The sequence below is a fragment of the Sphaeramia orbicularis genome, chromosome 11 (assembly GCF_902148855.1).
Source record: "Sphaeramia orbicularis chromosome 11, fSphaOr1.1, whole genome shotgun sequence".
NCBI classification, from domain to species: Eukaryota; Metazoa; Chordata; class Actinopteri; order Kurtiformes; family Apogonidae; genus Sphaeramia; species Sphaeramia orbicularis.
Window position 1 is genome coordinate 12,453,351 of NC_043967.1, and position 19,520 is coordinate 12,472,870.

Here is a 19,520-nt window from a genome sequence, read left to right on the forward strand (position 1 = left end):
AAAAATAGTTTAGAAATTTAGAGATAGAACATCTAAAATCATAGTCACGGATAAAAAAAAAAATCAATATTGAGAGAAATTAACTAACCAATACAGTGATATTTGTCATAATATAAAACTACATTATAACATTTGTTATTATTGTTTTGTATTGAAGACCCCTGTTTGAAAAAATAGACACCTGAATTCAGTTTGTCCCAATACTTTTGTCCATTTGTGTATGACTTGAGTAATTATGCTATGAGGCTAACGACAAGTCATTAATGTCTGTTTTCCTGTTTCAGTGTCATCTGTGTTTATTATATGAAACTTAACTTGTGTTTCATGTGTGTGTGACGTTGTAGGGGGGGTCTGTGTGCTCCTTAATTCCAGGTTGAAATAGATGTTTTGCATAGATTTAGAGCTTCGTGTCCTTTAGTCAGGCCAGGAGTTGTCAGAAGTTGCAGCTGGAGTGAAGCCACCCGTCACCATCTGCTGTATGTGTGTGTTTGTGCTGTAGGACCTGAAGGATGAGAAGAAGAAAGCCCGGATGGCAGCCGCTAGAGCAGTACTGGAGAAATGCACCATGATGCTCCTCACAGCCTCCAAGGTAAACCAGTCCATATGGGAGAGTTGGAGTGACGCCTGCGGTTTAAGTCCATGGAAGACATACACAAGGGTCTTTTCAGGGCTTTTTCATGTCTCACATTATGCAACCCAGGCCCATCGACAGTCAGCCCATGCATTGACAGAGTGTAGGGATGCAAATTATCGATTAATTCATTAATCATTAGTTGGTTGACCTTATCGATCGATTGACGATTAATTGATAAGCAGTGATTTTCCTGAGAACCTGAATTTCTCTTTCGATAGGGTCTATATGAGAATAAAAGCTAAATATTGGTTGTATACTTCATGAAAAAAGCATGTCATATTCCGTAATGATTGATTTATTGAACCACTGGATACAGTACAGGCAATGACATTTATAGAGTAGAACTAAAGAAATTCTGCAGTAAACGCAATAAACGCTCCGATCCAATACCGACCCCACATTTGTGTGTGTGTTTAGGCCAGGGTGAATCGCTCCCACAAACAGACTGTGTTTCACTCCACCATGTCCCTAAAGCCATTCTAACTCTTCAACACCATGATCCAGTTCGATGACCGGCTATCCCAGCCGTGGCATCGCAGCACGGACAAACTGGCAGCCTTCGGACAAGACGTGGAAAAGGGCAATTAACCGACAATTAATAATTTAATCAAACAAATTCTTATTGACAATTAATTGATAATCGATTAACTATTTACCAGAGGCGATTTCTCATAGACTGCAAGGGAAGCTCGGGTTCCACTAAAATTACGAAAATTAAATGGTTAAATATGTTCGGTTGTGTTGACATTTCATTGACTCCAAATGTGTTAGAACACGTTCATCTCACAGATGAGTTCATTCAGAATCAGCTTTATCACAAATCAATAGACTCAATGTTGTTCACTTCTCATACATTCCCGTTGCGCTGTTTTCTCATTCGATCTCTGCTCAGTGCATTTGTCCGTAGACGCTCAGCGTCCATGCACTTCAATGGGACTGAATGGAACAGTTTTTTTCATTGCCTCAAAACTGGACGGTAATTGGATAAATGCCACGATATTGTCCCGCCCCCGGATGCTCGGCGTCTCTGGGGGTGAATGGAGCTGTGGGCGGAGCTTGGCCGGGCTGGACACCGGGCTTCCACGTGCTGATTGGAGGATCAGTCGAAAGGCTGAATCCCATTTGATTGACAGCTGTTTTCAGATCTCCTCCTTCACTGACACAGTTCAGTTTAATACCGTCGCACATTCTGCTGTGAAATCAGAGAAAACCACTATGAAATGACTTGTTCATTTCTTGCACTGTAAATAAAACACACTCATTGTACTTCCTTGTTTCAATTTAACATAATTTCAATGTTTTCTTGTTTCAGTTACATAATTGAATCATTTCTTGTTCAAGTTTAATATTGTTTTGTAGATAGTTAAATCAATCATACTGTTGGTTTGGTCAGAGCCGACAATGAGCTTCCCCTCTCTGAAAGACGAGCAGCCACCACTGCTGTTTACATCCCAAACAGTGTCAAACTAACTCATAGGTGTCAAACTCATGTTAGTTCAGGGGCCACATACAGCCCAATCTGATCTGAAGTGGGTAAAAAAAAAAAGAAATGATATAATGAAAATGTTTACATCCATAAACTGTCTTAAAAATGTGAAATAACAACCATGAACAACCTGAAATTTCTTGAGAAAAATAAGTACAATTTTAACAATATTCTGCCTCAGTTTATTATTTACACATGTGCATTACAACTTACAGATCACAGTGGATCTAAAAATACACAAAACATTTATAACAGGCAGAACATTGTTAAAATTACACTTACTTCTCTGAAGACATTTCATGTCGTTCATATTTGTTCAGGTTATTCACATTTTTTGTGAAAGGATAGTTTGCAAATGTAAACATTTTCATGTAATTTTACTGTTTTTACACTAAAACAAAGAAAAAAACTGGAGTTGTCATTATTTATAGGTTATTATTATAGTGTTTTACAGGTCTTGAACTAAAATGAGTTTGACACCAATTACTCTTAAAATCTTCAGTGTCATTTTTGCATTTCACAAATTTATCCCATGGGCTGGATTGGACTTTTTGCAGGTCCAGTTTTGGCCTTATATTTGACTCCCCTGAACTAACTGGACCAACTCAGATTTATACTTGGTTTTATCATACATGTTTTGAAAACTGTAAATATAAATGAGGGATTTACACAAGGTTTCATTGCATGTGATGTACATTAAGGCTTATTTTCAGATCCATAAGAAGACCTCCCCTAGTTCTGCTGTTCTTTTTTTTTTTTTTTTTTTTGTCTGCACAAATGTTTTTGTTTACATGTTAGTTTTTGATCATTTGTTGATTATATTGTTCATTTTTGTACTTTTTTTTTTTCAGAATTTTGTTCATTTGTTTTCATTGTGTTGATTACTTGTGATTATTTTATCCGTTTTTGTTGATTGTTTTGATTTATATCATTTATTTGCGTTAATTTTTGCACGTTGTTGATTACTTTTGTGTTTATTTTTCTTCATTTTTTAGTTTCTTGGTTTTGTTTGTGATTTTAATGTGAGGAAATTTGTTATGATTACACAAAAAAATAAGTCAATCATTTATTTTATCAGTGTGTAGTTGTTGATTCATGTGCTTATTCAGACAATAGACTCAATGATTTTTTACAAGGAAGTTTTGAGGCAATGTATGCTTTTGTAAGCCAAGCGCTGTTTAGCCAATGTCATAAGGTTTTATTTTTAGTGTGTAGAATTTTACAAAGTGTTGTTGAAAAATAGTGCTTAAGCAATCAGCAAAAAACTGTGATGAAAACTGATCACTGAACTGAAATGTTAAGAGAATAATCATGGGGGAAATCCATGAAAACAACAGAAGTTAAAAGTCTTCAGAAGGCCATGAGCTTTGACATTTCATATTTTCATTTTCTTCCACAGACCTGCCTCAGGCACCCGGATTGCGAGTCGGCTCGGATCAACAAAGACGCCGTTTTCCACCGAATGCGCTGTGCCCTGGAGCAGGTCATCGAGATAGTTACGGAGGCTCGGAGCTGCGGCGAGAACAAGATCCTCCCTGCCAGCATTTACAACGGCATCAAGGATTTCAAGGTAGGGTCAGAAATCAGACTTCCTGAATAATTAGACATATTTCCTGGTAAAGGCTTAAGGTTAGGGATGCCCATGTGACATGTTGGTGTGTCAGCTGATGCATTTGTGAGCAAAGCAAGCACATTGTAACATACGAGTGGATTATAGATTTGAATAAAAAACAAATATGAATATGTCAATATGTTTTAGTTTTGGCAACAAAAACCTCAAAACATCATCTAGTTGTAGTTCAGTGCTATCATTAGAGCAGTGGTTCCCAACCTTTTTTGGCTTGTGACTCCATTTTAACATCACAGATTTCTGGCGACCCCAGACATTCATAACTGAGACTTTTTTTTGTTTTTTTTGTTTTTTTGCTAAAATTGGGGTTTTTTTTGCTAACCATGATTTTTTTTTTTTTTTATCCATGACTGATTTTAATTGTTCTACCTCTAAATTTCCAATATATTTTTCGTGCTCTGACTAAATAATTATTTTCTACCACAGTTAACCATCTACTTTCCTCACATCTCACATAGGAAGAAAAATTTCTCATTAAACTAAATATTGATTTTTATAAATATTGATGTTTATAAACATCAATATTTAGACAAATAAGGTCTAGATATGACCATGCCATGGTAATAAAGGCATTTTAATGTTTGAAGACAGTGCTTTGGAGTTTTCTTCCAGTTTGGTATCTAAATATCATAATATAGTTTTATATTGTGATAAATATCATTTCATTGCATTGACTAGTTTGGCTTAAACTGTTATCTTTGCTTCCAAAATGCCTCAAAAATGGTTTTTACTTAATTTCTCTCAACAATGATTTTTTTTTTATTTATTTTTTTTATCCATGACTGATTTTAATTGTTCTACCTTTAAATTTCCAATACATTTTTCGTGCTCTGACTAAATAGTAATTTTCTGCCACAATTAACCATCTACTTTCTTCACATCTCACTGAGGAAGAAAAATCTCCCATTAAACATTAAGGAAATATTGATGCTTATAAACTATATCAGTGGTTCCCAACCTTTTTTGGCTCGTGACCCCATTTTAACATCACAAATTTCTGGCGACCCCAGACATTCAAAACTGAGACTTTTTTTTTTTGCAAAAATTAATTTGTTTTTGATCATGCAGTGTAGTTTGTTATACTATGTTGCAAATAAACATTAATTTTAGGCGACATTTAATCTGTATAATGTATATTATTATGAATGGAGGCAGTAAATCCAGGTGTAGATTACTGCACAAAGTGAGAATTTTATTTTCCTTGGTCAGGATATGTACAGTCAGTCCATCTTGGATTTACAAGGCTGACAATTAATACTGAACAAACAAGAACTCAAACTATGAATTATGAAAGAGCTGCAGCATCTGAAACCGACCACAATGAACATTTGAAAGATTAACAGTACCACAGTGCTTCAGTTTCAGACTCACAGTTTGTCATGTCTTTTATGGATTGGGATTGTCTCTCTGAACTCACCATATATTTTTCAATAGGAAGTATGTTTTTATTTATTTTTATCAATTACTAGAAATCTCAGGCAACCCCATTTGAATTCCAGGCGACCCCACATGGGGTCCCGACCCCAAGAGTGAAAAACACTGCATTAGAGTGATGCTAATGACAGAGGTGGAAGTCCAAAATGCATACATTAGACTTCAGTTGAATGAGAACATCCTCTAGAGCACAGGTGACAAACACACGGCCTGTGGGCCAAATCCTCCCACCAGCGCTTCCATCCGGACCTGTGGGATGAATTTGTGAAAAGCAAAAATTACACTGATGATTTAAAGGTCAAAAGTGTCAAACTCCTTTTAGTTCAGGGGTCAGATTCAGCCCAATTTGATCTGAAGTGGGTTGGATTGGTAAATTAATAACTTAATAGCCCATAAATAATGATAACTCCAAATTCCCAAATTTTACATTTACATTACATTTATGCATTTGGCAGACGCTTTTTTTCCAAAGCGACTTACAGGGGAAAACCAAAATGAAAAAAATAAATAAAATAAAATACAAGAATATATTATAGACATAAAGCAGCTGTACAATTAAAAACAGTGTCATACAGAAGATTAAAAAGCAAAAATTATAGACCTAAAATACAAGAATCGATTAAGAAGACATAAAAACAGTTGTACAATAAAAACAGTGAAATAAAAATACCAAGTAAAACAACAGAATAACCATAATAATATATTTAAAATGGAATGTTTGAAAGTGCTAGGACATCAATATCAATAATATGCCTGTTGAACTTTCTGACTAAATATAATCCAATCCAATTTTATTTATAAAGTAACAACACAGTTGGCCAAAGTGCTGTACACACAAAAAAAAACCAATAAAACCATAAAAAAAATTAAAAAACAATAAAATGTAAAGGATTTGTGTCCTTTTAAATCCACTGCGATCTGTAATGCAGATGTATAAATGATAAGTTGAGACATAATACTTATCGATTAATCTGTTCTTGTATTTTATTCTTTTATTTAGGTTTTATCGATTCTTCTGTATTTTTATTTACGTTTTTTTTTTAATTTTATTTCATTTTTACAGTTCTCTGTCTTTTATTCCATTCTTGTATTTTACTCTGTTATTTTTGTTTTTATGTATTTTTCCGTACAGCACTTTGGTCCACTGTGGTTGTTTTAAAGTGCTTTACAAAATAAAGTTGGATTGGATAATATTGTTAAAATTGCCCTTATTTTTCTGAAAAATTTTCAAATTCAACATGGTTGTTCAGTTTTTTCTCATTTTTTTTATGAAAGGATTGTTTGAAAATGTAAATATTTTCATACTGTAACTTTACATTTTCTACTAAAACAAGGAGATTGATTTGGAGTTGTCATTATTTAAAAGTTATAAAGGAATTATTTTACTGCTCTGGCCCACTTGAGATCTTTTTTTTTTTTTTTTTTTGCTGTATGTGGCCCCTGAACCAAAATGAGTTTGACACCCCTGCTCTAGATTCTGTGTTTACCATGTGGTTGCATCAGTTAAAACATGGCTCAAGTGTGTGATGATGTGAAGAGGTTAAATTCAGATGAGCCTCAGTAAAGTATCATTAATCAGTTGTATAATTTGGATCATGTAGTTGTATGAGTCACTAGTGAACTGTACTAGGACTAATCTTCTCTGTCCTCATCCTCATGTTTTGGCAAATGGAAAAAAAAAGAACACACAAAAAAATCTCAGGTGTTTGTTTTGTTGTTTTTTCTTTTTCCACAGAGGAGAGAAAAAAAAAAACAAACTGAAAAGGACCTGAGATACATACTGCTTTTAATGAGTAGCATCATAACCATTAATGGCAGACTCTAAATAAAAGTAGTGCCTTATGTAAACCTGTCATCTTAGGACACACGAATGGAGACCTACTTTGCTTAAAATGAAAGGAAAAAGATAAAACAGGGAAAATGCATTAGCTTTTATGTTGTTCGCTCTGTAGCTTTTTATTATTGTGCACTTTTGGAGACTCAAGGTTGTCATATGGCTAAATCAATAGGCTATAATACTATTTATTTAACCCATAAAGACCCAGTGCTACTTTTGTGGCAGTTCCCACATGATTTGTTCCCTATATTTAACCTTTCTGAAGTCATTTATCACCATTTACTGTAATATTATCCTGTGTGTTTTGCTTTTTTTTTTTTTTTTTTGTGAAAATCTGGTGTTTTCCTGTATTAATTCACTGATCATGTGATGTTCATAAAAGCTCAGATTAAAGTAGCCTTATATCAAAAACAGAAAATTGAAGAAAAAGTACCTCTTTCAGCAAAATATATCAATAACTGAACATATAACAGGGTTTCTGCAGGTCATTAAAAAGCATTGAAAGTCATTAAATAGATTTTGTGAAAATTAAGGCCTTAAAGGGCATTAAAAAGCGTTAAATTCAATGTCCAGAGGCATTAAAAAATTTAATACACTTGATGAAAAAAAGCATTGTTATTCACGATTTATTTAGATTATATAAACATTTAATAATTTTGATAGGAAGGAATATTAGCAAATGTCGGAAAAATGGGAAAATGCTAGATTATTCCGAACCCGGTTAAAGCCTGTCGACAGTAAACCATCATGTATATATAAAACTATATATAAAACTGTATCTGCAGTTGGACATGGGCATTAAATTTGTTTAAAGTGGCATTAAAAAGCATTAAATTAGATTTACTGATACCTGCAGAAACCCTGTCATATCAAAAACAAAGAAAACTGAAGAAAAAGTACCTCTTTCAGCAAAATATACCAAGAACTGAACATTTAAACAAGTGTCTCCATCCACTGTCATTGATTCAACTCCATGGGTTTTACTGGTGAATCAATATTGCAGAAGATGACGGTGTTTCCATGGTAACTACGGAGCCTCTGAACGTCCAAATGGGTCATATCTGATAACCATGAAAAGATGACAAACTGTATTTTACACCAATTATTTACATGTATTGATAGGATTACATTTACATGTATGCATTTGGCAGACACTTTTTTCCAAAGCGACTTACAAGGGAAAAGCCAAAAATAAAAGAAAAATACAAGAATAGATTAAAAACATAAAACAGTTGTACAATTAAAACAGTGTCGTAAAGAAGAATAAAGAGCAAAATGATAGACTAAAATACAAGATTATTATTATACAAGATCTGTGGAAGAAGAACAAATTAATGGATCAACAGGTATTAAACATTTTAGATCAGTAGATGCTTTTGATGTCAGTGGATGTTTATGGGTTAATGATGAGGTCAAATGTACTGCTATAATCAGATTTTTCTTTTTTTATTTTTTCTTTTTTTTTTTTTCGGTCATCGGCCTGATCACAATCAAGAGTACCAGAAAGGGTACACAAATAGATAAAAATAATAATGCTCTATCAAAAAATCAGACAGGCCATTTTATTTGTCTGATATTTCTCTTTTAAAGTCCAAAATATTTTTGTTTTATGGTGTCTACTAAAAATTTCACAGGCTTGTACCCCTGTCAAATCAGAAATTATTGGGTGTACAGACACTCCAGCCTAATAGCCTCCATATTTAATACCTACAAAGATATACAAATGTTTCAGCACTCAGGATAATCATGCATTGTTTATTGCATAGATGTCGTGTCCAAAGCATGCATGCTGAAAAAATTCCATATATTGACAGAAACAATAAAATTAGACCCACATATTTTGAATATGGTGTACGGACACTACTTGGTGTACGGACTCTACAAGATTGGAATAGAAATCTGGCTTACCACATGGTCGCATCTGTGTTAGATCTGGAACTAAGTCTTCCTGGTACAGGAGGAAAGAAACTTTTGTGAACAAGTTAGAACAATATATCTATAAGGCATATACGCCATATTATTGATGGAAGTATATTGGTGTACGGACACTACAGGAATTTTGGTGAACAATGCGCCATTGAAAACATGCGGTTGGACGTAAACATCCGTTTGTCACATTGTTTCCAAATTTTCTGCGGCCAGGGAGCATACCAAAATCTGTCTAGTTGTGCATATTTAGTCATAATAATACTGAAATAACAGGTTCCCATTCTATTAGGCCTGTAACGGTACATGTACCGAACCGAACCGTTTCAATACACACCTGTTCGGTTCGGTATACAGCTGTACCAAAACAGCACAGTATGATGAGAAAAAGAAAAAGGAATGAAAGACGTCGTTCAATGCGGAACTTTAAATCTGTGCAAGTTTCACACGGACATATTGAAGGGGCACAAATTGACCCGAAATATGAAATAGCAGCTGATATAAGGTTAATAAAAAACAACAAATATGATGTGAACCCGGAAGAAAGAGACTGAAGACCCTCCACCATCAGTACAGTCCAGTTTGGATCAGTTCAGGTTCAGGTGAAAGACAACAACGAGGAAGGAGACGTTAATAAGACGGACGTTGTTTGGCCCCTATGAGCTACAGTACTTCTAAAACACTGACACTAGCTCTGTCTGTGTGTCTGTCTGTCTGTCACGCACGCTGTATAATAGAGGAATAAATAGAATGTTGAAAGTATGTAAAGTTTCACTTTCGTTTCACGACATCGTTCATTACGTTAGTTATGGACCGCACCCCCACGTATATAACTGCGCCCCCCCCCCCCCCCCCCCCCCCATACCCCGGTTCCGACAAAAAAAAAAAAAAAAAATCCCCCGTGTACACAGGCACACACAAATACACACAATGTCCTAAACAGTTTGTTCTCTGTCCTAAAATAAATAATTTGGTTCATTGTGTTGTCAGTGTTTCTCTTCAGTTTGTTTAAACAGAATACCAGTTTACCCTCTTTTTAATGTTGCACTACATATGGAATTTTTTTTGTTATTTTTCTGCAGAATGTGAACTGACAGAACTGTGATTAGATTTTTCTTGTTTGTTCGAAGCTAGCTTTCAGGGAAAAGTGCAATACTAATGTTTAAATACATTTAGTAATATTAATAATTTATTTTATTTTCTATTTGATTTATAGCAGCAGAATTATATTATTCCTGTTTTTCTATATTCTATTATCTCCAAAAATTGGGGGAAAAATGTTAAAAAATTCATAAATGCATTAATAGACATTTTGAGGGGTTTTCTTTCTTCCCATACCGAACTGAAAAAAAAAAAAGAACAGTGGCTTTGAAAACCAAAAACGTACCGAACCAAAAATTTTGTGTACTGTTACAGGCCTACATTCTATTATTACACTTAAAGGGCTGTAAAAGAAGGGTTTTCAGATGTTGTGCTCGGTCTAGGGGTTGCCGAGACACAACATGGTTTGAGACTCCCCTCCCTCCATGTCCCTTAACAAACAGGAGCAACTTAACAAAATGACCAGCAACCACGGCACTGCAATATGAGATATTTATTTACAAAAAAAAAAAAGAAATATTAAATCAGGTAGGGAATCAATAGTCTACAAACACAAACGAAGGAAACCAAAATACACCAATCTTACCTAACAAAAACTTAAAGAAAAAGATTCCCTCCTTGTATAGCTGATTTCACAAAAGTCTAACAAAAAATTACAACAGGCTGGTCTGCACAGAGGGGGGGATGGAATGAGAGGAGTCTCTCTGGAGGAATGAAGATCTGGCCTTTAAATTTCCCAGCTCATCTCCGAAGCACCAATCAGCTGCAGCCAGCAGAGCAACAGCACACCTGCAGCTCATCTTCCTTTAACAACTATCTGTTGGAGGGAACGAGAACACACCCACACACAAGGAAGAGAACAGAAAAACTACAAAAATATAACAATCACAAATGGCACAGCACATTACATACTCAAACATCACTAACCCTTAACACAGAACAAAATGGTTGATTGTCTTAATACCGAAAATAAGAATTGATAATCAAACAGCTGTTCAACAAAAATGATCAATAAATGAAAAGCAATGTGATGTGTGTATTTTGTAATAAAAAAGACACAGGAGTTGAGTAGTAATTATTTATCGTGTTACAAAACATTATGTACAATAATTTTGCTCTTATAACAATAAAATTGTGCACGTTTTCACGCTCATTGGGTCGCCATTTTATCAGTTTTTATCCGATTTTCTTCAAATTTGGAGGACTGCAAAATCTAGTAATAAGATGGCCAAAGAAACCTTTTTTTGGGAATGGTTTTGGGGGGGATCTTGTTGCAATACTGATTAATAACTGATGCAAATATACTTGTACACCTTGACTGTGATCAAGCCGTCGATGTATTTCCTCCAGTATCTCATTTTTAACTCACATCCCCAAAACTCAGATTCTGAACTGTCCCTTCCCCTGTACCCTGTACCCTGTTGTGCAGTCTGGTGTGGAGAGCCTGCGGGACAACCTGTACTCCTCATCACCCCAGAGCATGGGCGGTCAGCTGGAGGCGCTGGTGGAGAGGACGGAGGATTTCACCGATTCGGCTTACACCAGCCACGAGCAGCGGCAGGCCATTCTCAGCCTGTGCCAGCTGGCTCGCCAAGACACTCAGCAGCTGGTTCACGCCTGGATCGAGGCGGTATGTTGGCACAAGCGAGCACAGATGCACAGACACCTACAGGAATATTCATAAGTACATATGCTATACCGAGGGGGGGGGGGTCGTAAAAAGGGTCCCACTTTTCTAAAGGTTACGTAATCATAAGAGTTTTCCGGTATCAGCACTTAACTAGAGCATTTATTTCCTCCTCTGATGACATTTTTTATTTGCTGCAAATAGCTTAAATATCTGTACCGTGCACTGCTTCTAATCTTAAAACAGGTGCATTACTTTAGGTTTTAATGAGGGGAATTATCACTTACACTTCAGAGTCAGTTTATTTGCCATTTGCAGAAAAACTGCATTGGAAATGAGTTGCAAGAGCTCAGCATAAAAATATCTGAAGAAATTAACAAGGTAAAAAGTAAAAAAAAAACAATGAAAAATTACATAAATAAGAGTAATAAAAAGACAGGTGCCCCTATAGATCGACCGACACTCACTTGGACAAAGAGCATGAATATAAAATAGAAAATATAAAATGCGTTATTGTCTACAAGCAAACAAGCAAACTACAGGCTGTCCATAAAAGATCTTTACAATTTAACAAATTAATTACAAAAGCAAATGAATAGACAAATCTCACCAATAAAGTGCTTGTTGACTATTGTTTTCAAGATATAGTATCGGGTCAAAGTGTGAAATGTGAATTAACCCTCCGGTATCCGGGTGTGCCTTTTAGGCACACTTTGCACTTCATTTTAAAAAACCTCATATTATTTTTCACAATTTAAATAAGGTTAGAATTCAAAAGTTGTTCATTTTTGCATGATCTTTAAAATTCTGGCCACCAACTAAAATTTGCACATTGTAAACAAAAGAAAATTACAAGACTAGCATCTGTCTGCCAAGTGTGCCTAAAACGCACTATTTCTTCCATTTGATATGTATGATTAAAGCTGACCTGGATTTACAAAAATAAAATGAAATTAGAGCAGAAAAATAACTTAATATATAATATTTAATAGTTTGATTTATAGGTGTGCCTTTTGGAACACCTGGTGACAGATGCTAGTATTTTTGAACATTTGACCTAGCGCCAAAAATAATAATGCAAATTAACCGATGCTACTGTTAATCATTGACATATGCCAGGCTGCAAAAATCAAATAATGTGTGATCCACTTTTTATGCAGTATGCTGAAAAAAAAAAAAACTGGTGTTTTTTGCATCCAAAAAAAAAAGGTTTGTTTACATTACAAACACGGCATTTAAAGGGTTAAAAAATGTGACAATTATTGAGTATTTGGTATTTTTATTTACGGCTCAAGTTGATGAAATAGAAAAAAGTGTAAAAGAATTAAAAACAACCTGTACGAAAAATGTTTTGACATTATTCCACAAGTGTGCCAAAAAGGCACACTTGGTGCTTAGTAAGGGCCTTGCTGGACGTGATACCGGAGGGTTAATGCGATGAGTATGAGTGAAAGGAAATGTTTATCTGTGAGGTTCAGTTCTACTTCAAAACACTGTCCTTCCAATGTAAAAGAAGGAAAACAGTGTAACAAATAAAAAAGCCCAAAACCATCTATTTTTACAGTGAGTCAGTCTCATTCACTGCTCTGTGTTTTGCCCCCCTTTCCACAGGTGGTGGGGGCTGCACTGAGCATGCTCAGATGTCTGTGGAAAACACAAGGTCTAGTCTGTCAGCAAGTTTTGAAATTTTTCTTATTGAGAAAACGGTTGATCTTTTAGGAATATTTCAAATAAATAATACGTACAGAACGAGCACCACAGACACATCAGGGGTTAAAGGGTAAATGCTCATTATTTTCAGCTTATTGTTTTTTATTTGATCTGAAGTTAAATTTACATTTCAGTTCAATGGTCTTTTTAACCTTTTAAACCCAGTCTTTAATGGTCACATTATTTAGATATTCCATGAGGTTCAGTTCACTCTGCACACCCACAGCTGCCATAAATGTCCTTCAAAAGCAGAATTTTTATTTTTGTACCTTGACTCCATTTCAAAGAATGTACTTTTTCACTTTTTGTTGAATCAGAACTTTTACTTTTACAGCGGTCGGCTTTTATGTAAGTATCTGTAAAGGAAATGTGTGCTTGTGCCACCTCTGTGTATAAATTGATTGAAAAATAACCAGTTGAGTAAAGAAGGAAGTTTAATAAAAGAGGATGTGGGCTGAGTGACTTATTAGTATAAATAATGATGAAGAATTGCTATGGGTATAAACATAATATAACACTTTTCCAATGACAAACGAGATAATGCTTGTGTGTCTGCAGCACACCGCAGACTCATAAAAGCATTCCCACACACATTCAGATTTTTTCACTCTCTCATTCAGTCATTCCTTTTGCCTACTCACTTTCTTTCACACATCCCTCCTGGAACAACAGGACATAACCCACCTGAATAAAGACATTTACCTCGACTCATTCATCTGAGCAAGAATCATCACGTAGGGTTCACTTTCTTGCCACCATCCAGCAGAGCCTTCGTGGCCTTCAGAATTGATGGACTTATATAACACTGGTCATTATGTTCCAGTTTGTCATTGCAAACATTTTCAGTGTGTTCAGGGTACACAGGGAAACGGCTTCTGCACAGCTCTGCAGTGATGCTTCGTCTAACCTTCACAGTCGGGGGTGATGTGGGGAATTGAAAAGGCCAGAACAAGTTCATCTGAATTAGTCTTGGGCAGGGATGGGAATCGAAAACTGGTTCTTTTTGAGAACTGGTTCCCAGTAGCTCGATTCCTTGGAGTCGTGTTTGCTAGCATGCTTAAAGGTGGGGTGCGAGATGTTTTCCTGGAGCATTTTTTACTATATTGCTTTAATTTATAAATTTAGTCACCTGTGGAATGGACAGGACTAAAAAAACACCATCCAGTCATTTTAAGCACCCAATCGAAATGATTGAACAGTGATATGTGATATGTCTATCAAACTCAACTGTCATTTGTCCCTCCCCCCTCTGTGCGTACCCCTCTGCGTGCATGAATCGTGCGTTCTCAGAGGCTCGGAGCACTTGTACAGGAAACAAAGCCAGAGCCAGAGCTTGGCTATATTAGTTATACAGGGTGACACAAAAAAACAGGAACTTTTTAACAATCCAATAAAACCAAGAGTGATGGAAGAAAAATATTTTATTCATAGCAATTGAAACCTTAAAACATGCCATTTAAGAAACAATGATGGAATTTTCATTTTTTAAAAATTACTTCCTGTAGATGGCGTCCTCCTGTACGAATGCATTCTTGAAATCTGCTGTTGAGATTCCTCATTGACCGCTGCAACATCTCAGCTGGGATACTGTGAATTTCATCCTGAATTCTCTGTTTTAACTCATCCAGAGTTCTTGGTCGAGTCGTGTACACTTTACTCTTGAGATAACCCCACAAGAAAAAATCACAAACGGACAAATCTGGTGATCTAGGGGGCCAGGGAACGTTACCGAATCTTGAGATCACACGGTTACTGAACAATTCTCGCACAGCCGCCAATGGTTACTAAAATGGGGGTGTGTTTACTTACTCAAGGTCACTGTCTCGCAGTGCTGCCACTTGCTCATGTCTGCCAATATGCACTTCAAAAATTCCCGTTTTTTTGGGTCACCCTGTATTAGGATGGAAAGTTCACCGGCAAACTGTTTTGTCCCTAACATAAATCAGTAGGAAATGTATCGTTAGTCAGATAGGTCTGAACTGGGGCTGTTCTGTAAGAGCGGGGGTGTTGGAGGAGACTGAATGAGGAATGCATGGATCGGGGCCGCCAGAGCCGGTGAATTGTATCTGTGTAGTGCTCGTGAACCCTCGTGCGTGCCAGTACTCTTGAGGCGTGGTTTCGGGGGGATGTCCGAAGAAAGGGGTTTGGACTTTTGAATTGAGTATTTTCAAAATGTAGCTTGCTCAAACAGTTTTTCTAAGATCTCATACCCCATAGAGCGTCTCAAAAATCCCTTTTCTCTTCAGATCACAATGTTTAAGATTTAAGGTTACAAAAATCACAGACTTTAATGATGACATGGTTCTGATAATCTGGACATACTTTTATACATGTGCATTTCACAATTTATTCAAATATTACTCATTCTATTGTTTCTCTGACATTTCATTCTTGAGAAGCTCTGGTAGCTTGATTCTGTGAGAATCAGACACTAAGATGATGTTCCCTCTATGGGCTCCATCCATGGCCGCATTGGCATCATCTTGGATGTCCTGAACCCCTCTTTCTGCAGCCTCATTAACGACAGATAGCTCCGAGACATTCATTCATTTTCTGAACCCGCTTTATCCTCACTAGGGTCATGGGGGTCACTTGGAGCCTATCCCAGGTACATAGGGGCGAAGGCGGGGTACACCCTGGACATGTCACCAGTCCATCACAGGGCTGAACATATAGAGACAAACAATCATTGTCACATTCACACCTATGGGCAATTTAGATTAACCCATTAACCTATCAGTGCATGTGTTTGGATGGTGGGAGGAGCCAGAGTACCTGGAGAGAACCCACACAGACACGGGGAGAACATGGAAATTCCACACAGAAAGGTCCCACCCCCATGGACTGGTGTTGGAATGGAACCCAGGACCTTCTGTCTGTGAGGCACCAGTGCTAACCACTGCACCACTGTGTCGCCCGAGACAGTAGCCCTCATTTCTCTGTACTGCAGTTGTCTTGCCATGGCTGCTGTGGTTTCTATTGGTACTTCTTTATAAAACAGACTTAGTACCACAGCAGACTCAGTCAGGCACCACATGTGACGCAGTATGGATGTGTTTACTTTAGGCACTTTAGTATCTATTAAGCATGGTAATGCATTTAAAAACAGCATTTTTTGGTGTTTTTGGATGTTTTTGGATGGGCCCTTCATACTTTGTGGTGGTGGTGGGGGGTCAAACATTGACGGATTTTGCTGAAATGTTTTTTGGGTGAGGCTATTATATGTTGGAGCTTAACTGGTTTAAATAACACCATGATCTGAAGAGAAAAGTGATTTTTGACATACCCTAATACCCCACCTTTAACAATTTAACTTACTGATTCCGCCTTTGTTGCACATGCATGATGACGTCACACACACACTGCATTGTTTTGGTCAGAACGTTGAAGGCAGAAACACTCCGAAAAGATGACACCAGGGCCACTGGGAACACTTGCAAAGCTTCCATTTCTTCAAAAGGGTGAAATCGCTCCAATATGCTCAAACATTTGTTCACACAGCATGCAATTCATTTATAGGATTGTCACATATGTGATGCGCTCCTTAGTGACGCTTGTGAATCTAGCAGCAGCTCAAACACCAGGGCGTCATCCGGGCCCGGTTCCGGTATGGGCAACAAACATCCTGCCCCCTCAAATAAAAGTTTCCAAAGGTAGGGGAAAGGAAAGGAGGCACACAACAACGGGAGACACAGAGGAATTAGTAAAACCCCCCCCCCCCGAACTGGGCCCGGCATCATCTGTTATTATTATTATTATTTGTACATACTGTATATGTTCTATTTTCTGTGCAGAGATGGAAATATAAAAGACAGTTGATGCAAACACACCCGTTTGTACTCTTTTATTCCTTCACCCACTGAGAATTAATGAACAATCAGATCGATAAGCAAAATCGATAATCGTTAAATTCTTATCGATTCCCATCCCTACTTGCAAAGCTTCCATTTCTTCAAAAGGGGGAAATCCCTCCAGTATGCTCAAACATTTGTCCACAGCATGCAGTTCATTTACAGGAATGTCACGTATTTGATTCACTACTTAGTGATGGTTGTGAGTCTAGCAGCAGAGCGAACACCAGGGTGTTCATCCAGGCCCGGTTCTGGTGGGGGCAACCAACATCCTGCCCCCTCAAATAGAAGTTTCCAACAACGGGAGACATGGCGGAATTAGTGAAGCATCTTAAGTTTCACTTTCACTGTACGGTGCCCCCCCGAACTGGGTCCATCTGTTCTTATTATTCGTACATACTGTTTATGCTCTATTTTCTGTGCAGAGATGGAAATATAAAAGACAGTTAATGCAACACACCCGTTTGTACTCTTTTATTCCCTCACCCAATGAGAATCAAGAGAATCGATAAGGAATTGGATCAGTAAGCAAAATCGATAATGGAATCGGAATTGTTAATTTCTTATCAATTCTCAGTCCAAGTCTTGGGGTTTGTAGGTTTTAACTCTTAAGTGTACCTGTGCTGTTCATGCTTACAACATAAACAGGGTGCTTGTGCAGGTCTTGAAATTCTGAAAAACTATGAAATTTGGAATCTCTGTTTTCCAGACCTTGAGAAGAAGAAGGAATTTTGTGTGAAACTCTTAAAGGGGTCATATTTTGCTAAACCCACTTTTATTAGTCTTTGGTTCATTTATTTGTGTATTTGGACCCTAATAGTTCCAAAAGTTTGAATTTGAACCCTCCAGGTGCTGCAGAGCTATGTTTATATTCATTTTGGCAAAATCAAGTGGATTTCTACAACCCGTTTTAATTCCGTTACGTCTATAACTAGTTACGTCACGACATTTGCACATATAAGGTCAAGACTTCCAACGAACATTTCTCTGAGTACGACATACTTGTTTGTCAGCAGCAGCGGTTGTAGTCCATACTGAAAATATTTCCAAACTTCGAGCAGATTACCTAAAATGTTCAGTTGTTGGTTGAACGGGACAGAGCAGCACAGCCAACAACCTGGAGGGGGCGGGGCCTGAAGTGGCTCATGTGCATTTAAAGGGCCAGCGCTCAAAACGACCTTTCTAGTGTCATTACCCAGAAATAGGGTTGAAGATGGACCTGTGGAGTTGAATTAATGAAGAATTCAGACCCAAGCAGAGCATTTACAGTTTATGTAGACCACAGGGAAATGTCTTAAAATGCATAATTCCATGTTTTTTTAATAAAAAAAGCTAAATATCACTCCTTTAATAAAGTATGGGAAAAGGTTATCTCTTATGTCAGTGCTTCTTTATTTAATTAAAACCATTCCTATGATCTGATTTTTTTTCCTCTATAGCTTCCATGTTATGTGACAATGATTGATAAGTAGACTTAACTTTTCTCACAATGATGACAGTTATAATTACAAGGTCCTGATCTCATAATACATGATGTTATAATTATGGGATCTTTTCTTGCAGTTGTGATAGTAACTGGTAATTATAAGATAATGCCTGCTTAGTCTCCTGTGGGTTTCCTTACTGTTCTGGATCACAGTGCATGTTTTAGTGTGTGACTGTATGTTTGGTCTCATTTGGTATTCCCTTCTGTCTCTGTCTGATTGGAGCAGCAGTCTGTCCACGCCAAAGAGGCCACAGAGGACATGGAGGTGTCCATCCTGAAGACCTGCCAGGGTGTCAACGACCTCAGACGTGAGGTGAGCAGCAGTCTGTCTGCGCTGTGCCAGTCTGCCCTCACAGTACAAATAGATGCATGGAGTTCCAGAAGATGACTTGCTGTTCTGTCTTTGTAGCTCCTTTTTTTTTTTTTAAAGTTACCTCCACCAAGGAGGTTATGTTTTTGCCGGCGTTGGTTCGTCTGTCTGTCTGTCTGTGTGTCTGTCTGTCCGTGTGCAAGATAACTCAAAAAGTTATGGAGTGATTTGGATGAAAATTTCCAGAAATGTTGATACTGGCACAAGGAACAAATGATTAAATTTTGGTGGTGATCGGGCGGGGGGACATGACTGATCTGCCTTGGCAGAGGTCTGCACTCTCCGAGTGCTTTTCTAGTTTACTTTTTATTTTTGTTTTTGAGTAAAACATAACACAAATACTTACAATGACAAAACAGACAGCGGGGGAGAGTCCAATATTAGAGCAGCATCTAGTCCACACTTACATCAATGTACTTGTATACCCA

The 19,520-nt window shown here is 37.1% G+C and overlaps 1 protein-coding gene across 1 annotated transcript in view; it reads left to right on the top strand.

Annotated features, from left to right (window-relative positions):
• ctnnal1 (catenin (cadherin-associated protein), alpha-like 1) overlaps positions 1 to 19,520 on the top strand; it is a 237,406-nt gene that overhangs the window by 162,031 nt on the left and 55,855 nt on the right. Inside the window, exons 5-8 of the mRNA XM_030147833.1 lie at positions 500 to 589; positions 3,520 to 3,690; positions 11,478 to 11,678; positions 18,949 to 19,035. Of these exons, the coding sequence (XP_030003693.1) occupies positions 500 to 589; positions 3,520 to 3,690; positions 11,478 to 11,678; positions 18,949 to 19,035 (549 nt within the window). The remainder of the gene's footprint in view (positions 1 to 499; positions 590 to 3,519; positions 3,691 to 11,477; positions 11,679 to 18,948; positions 19,036 to 19,520) is intronic.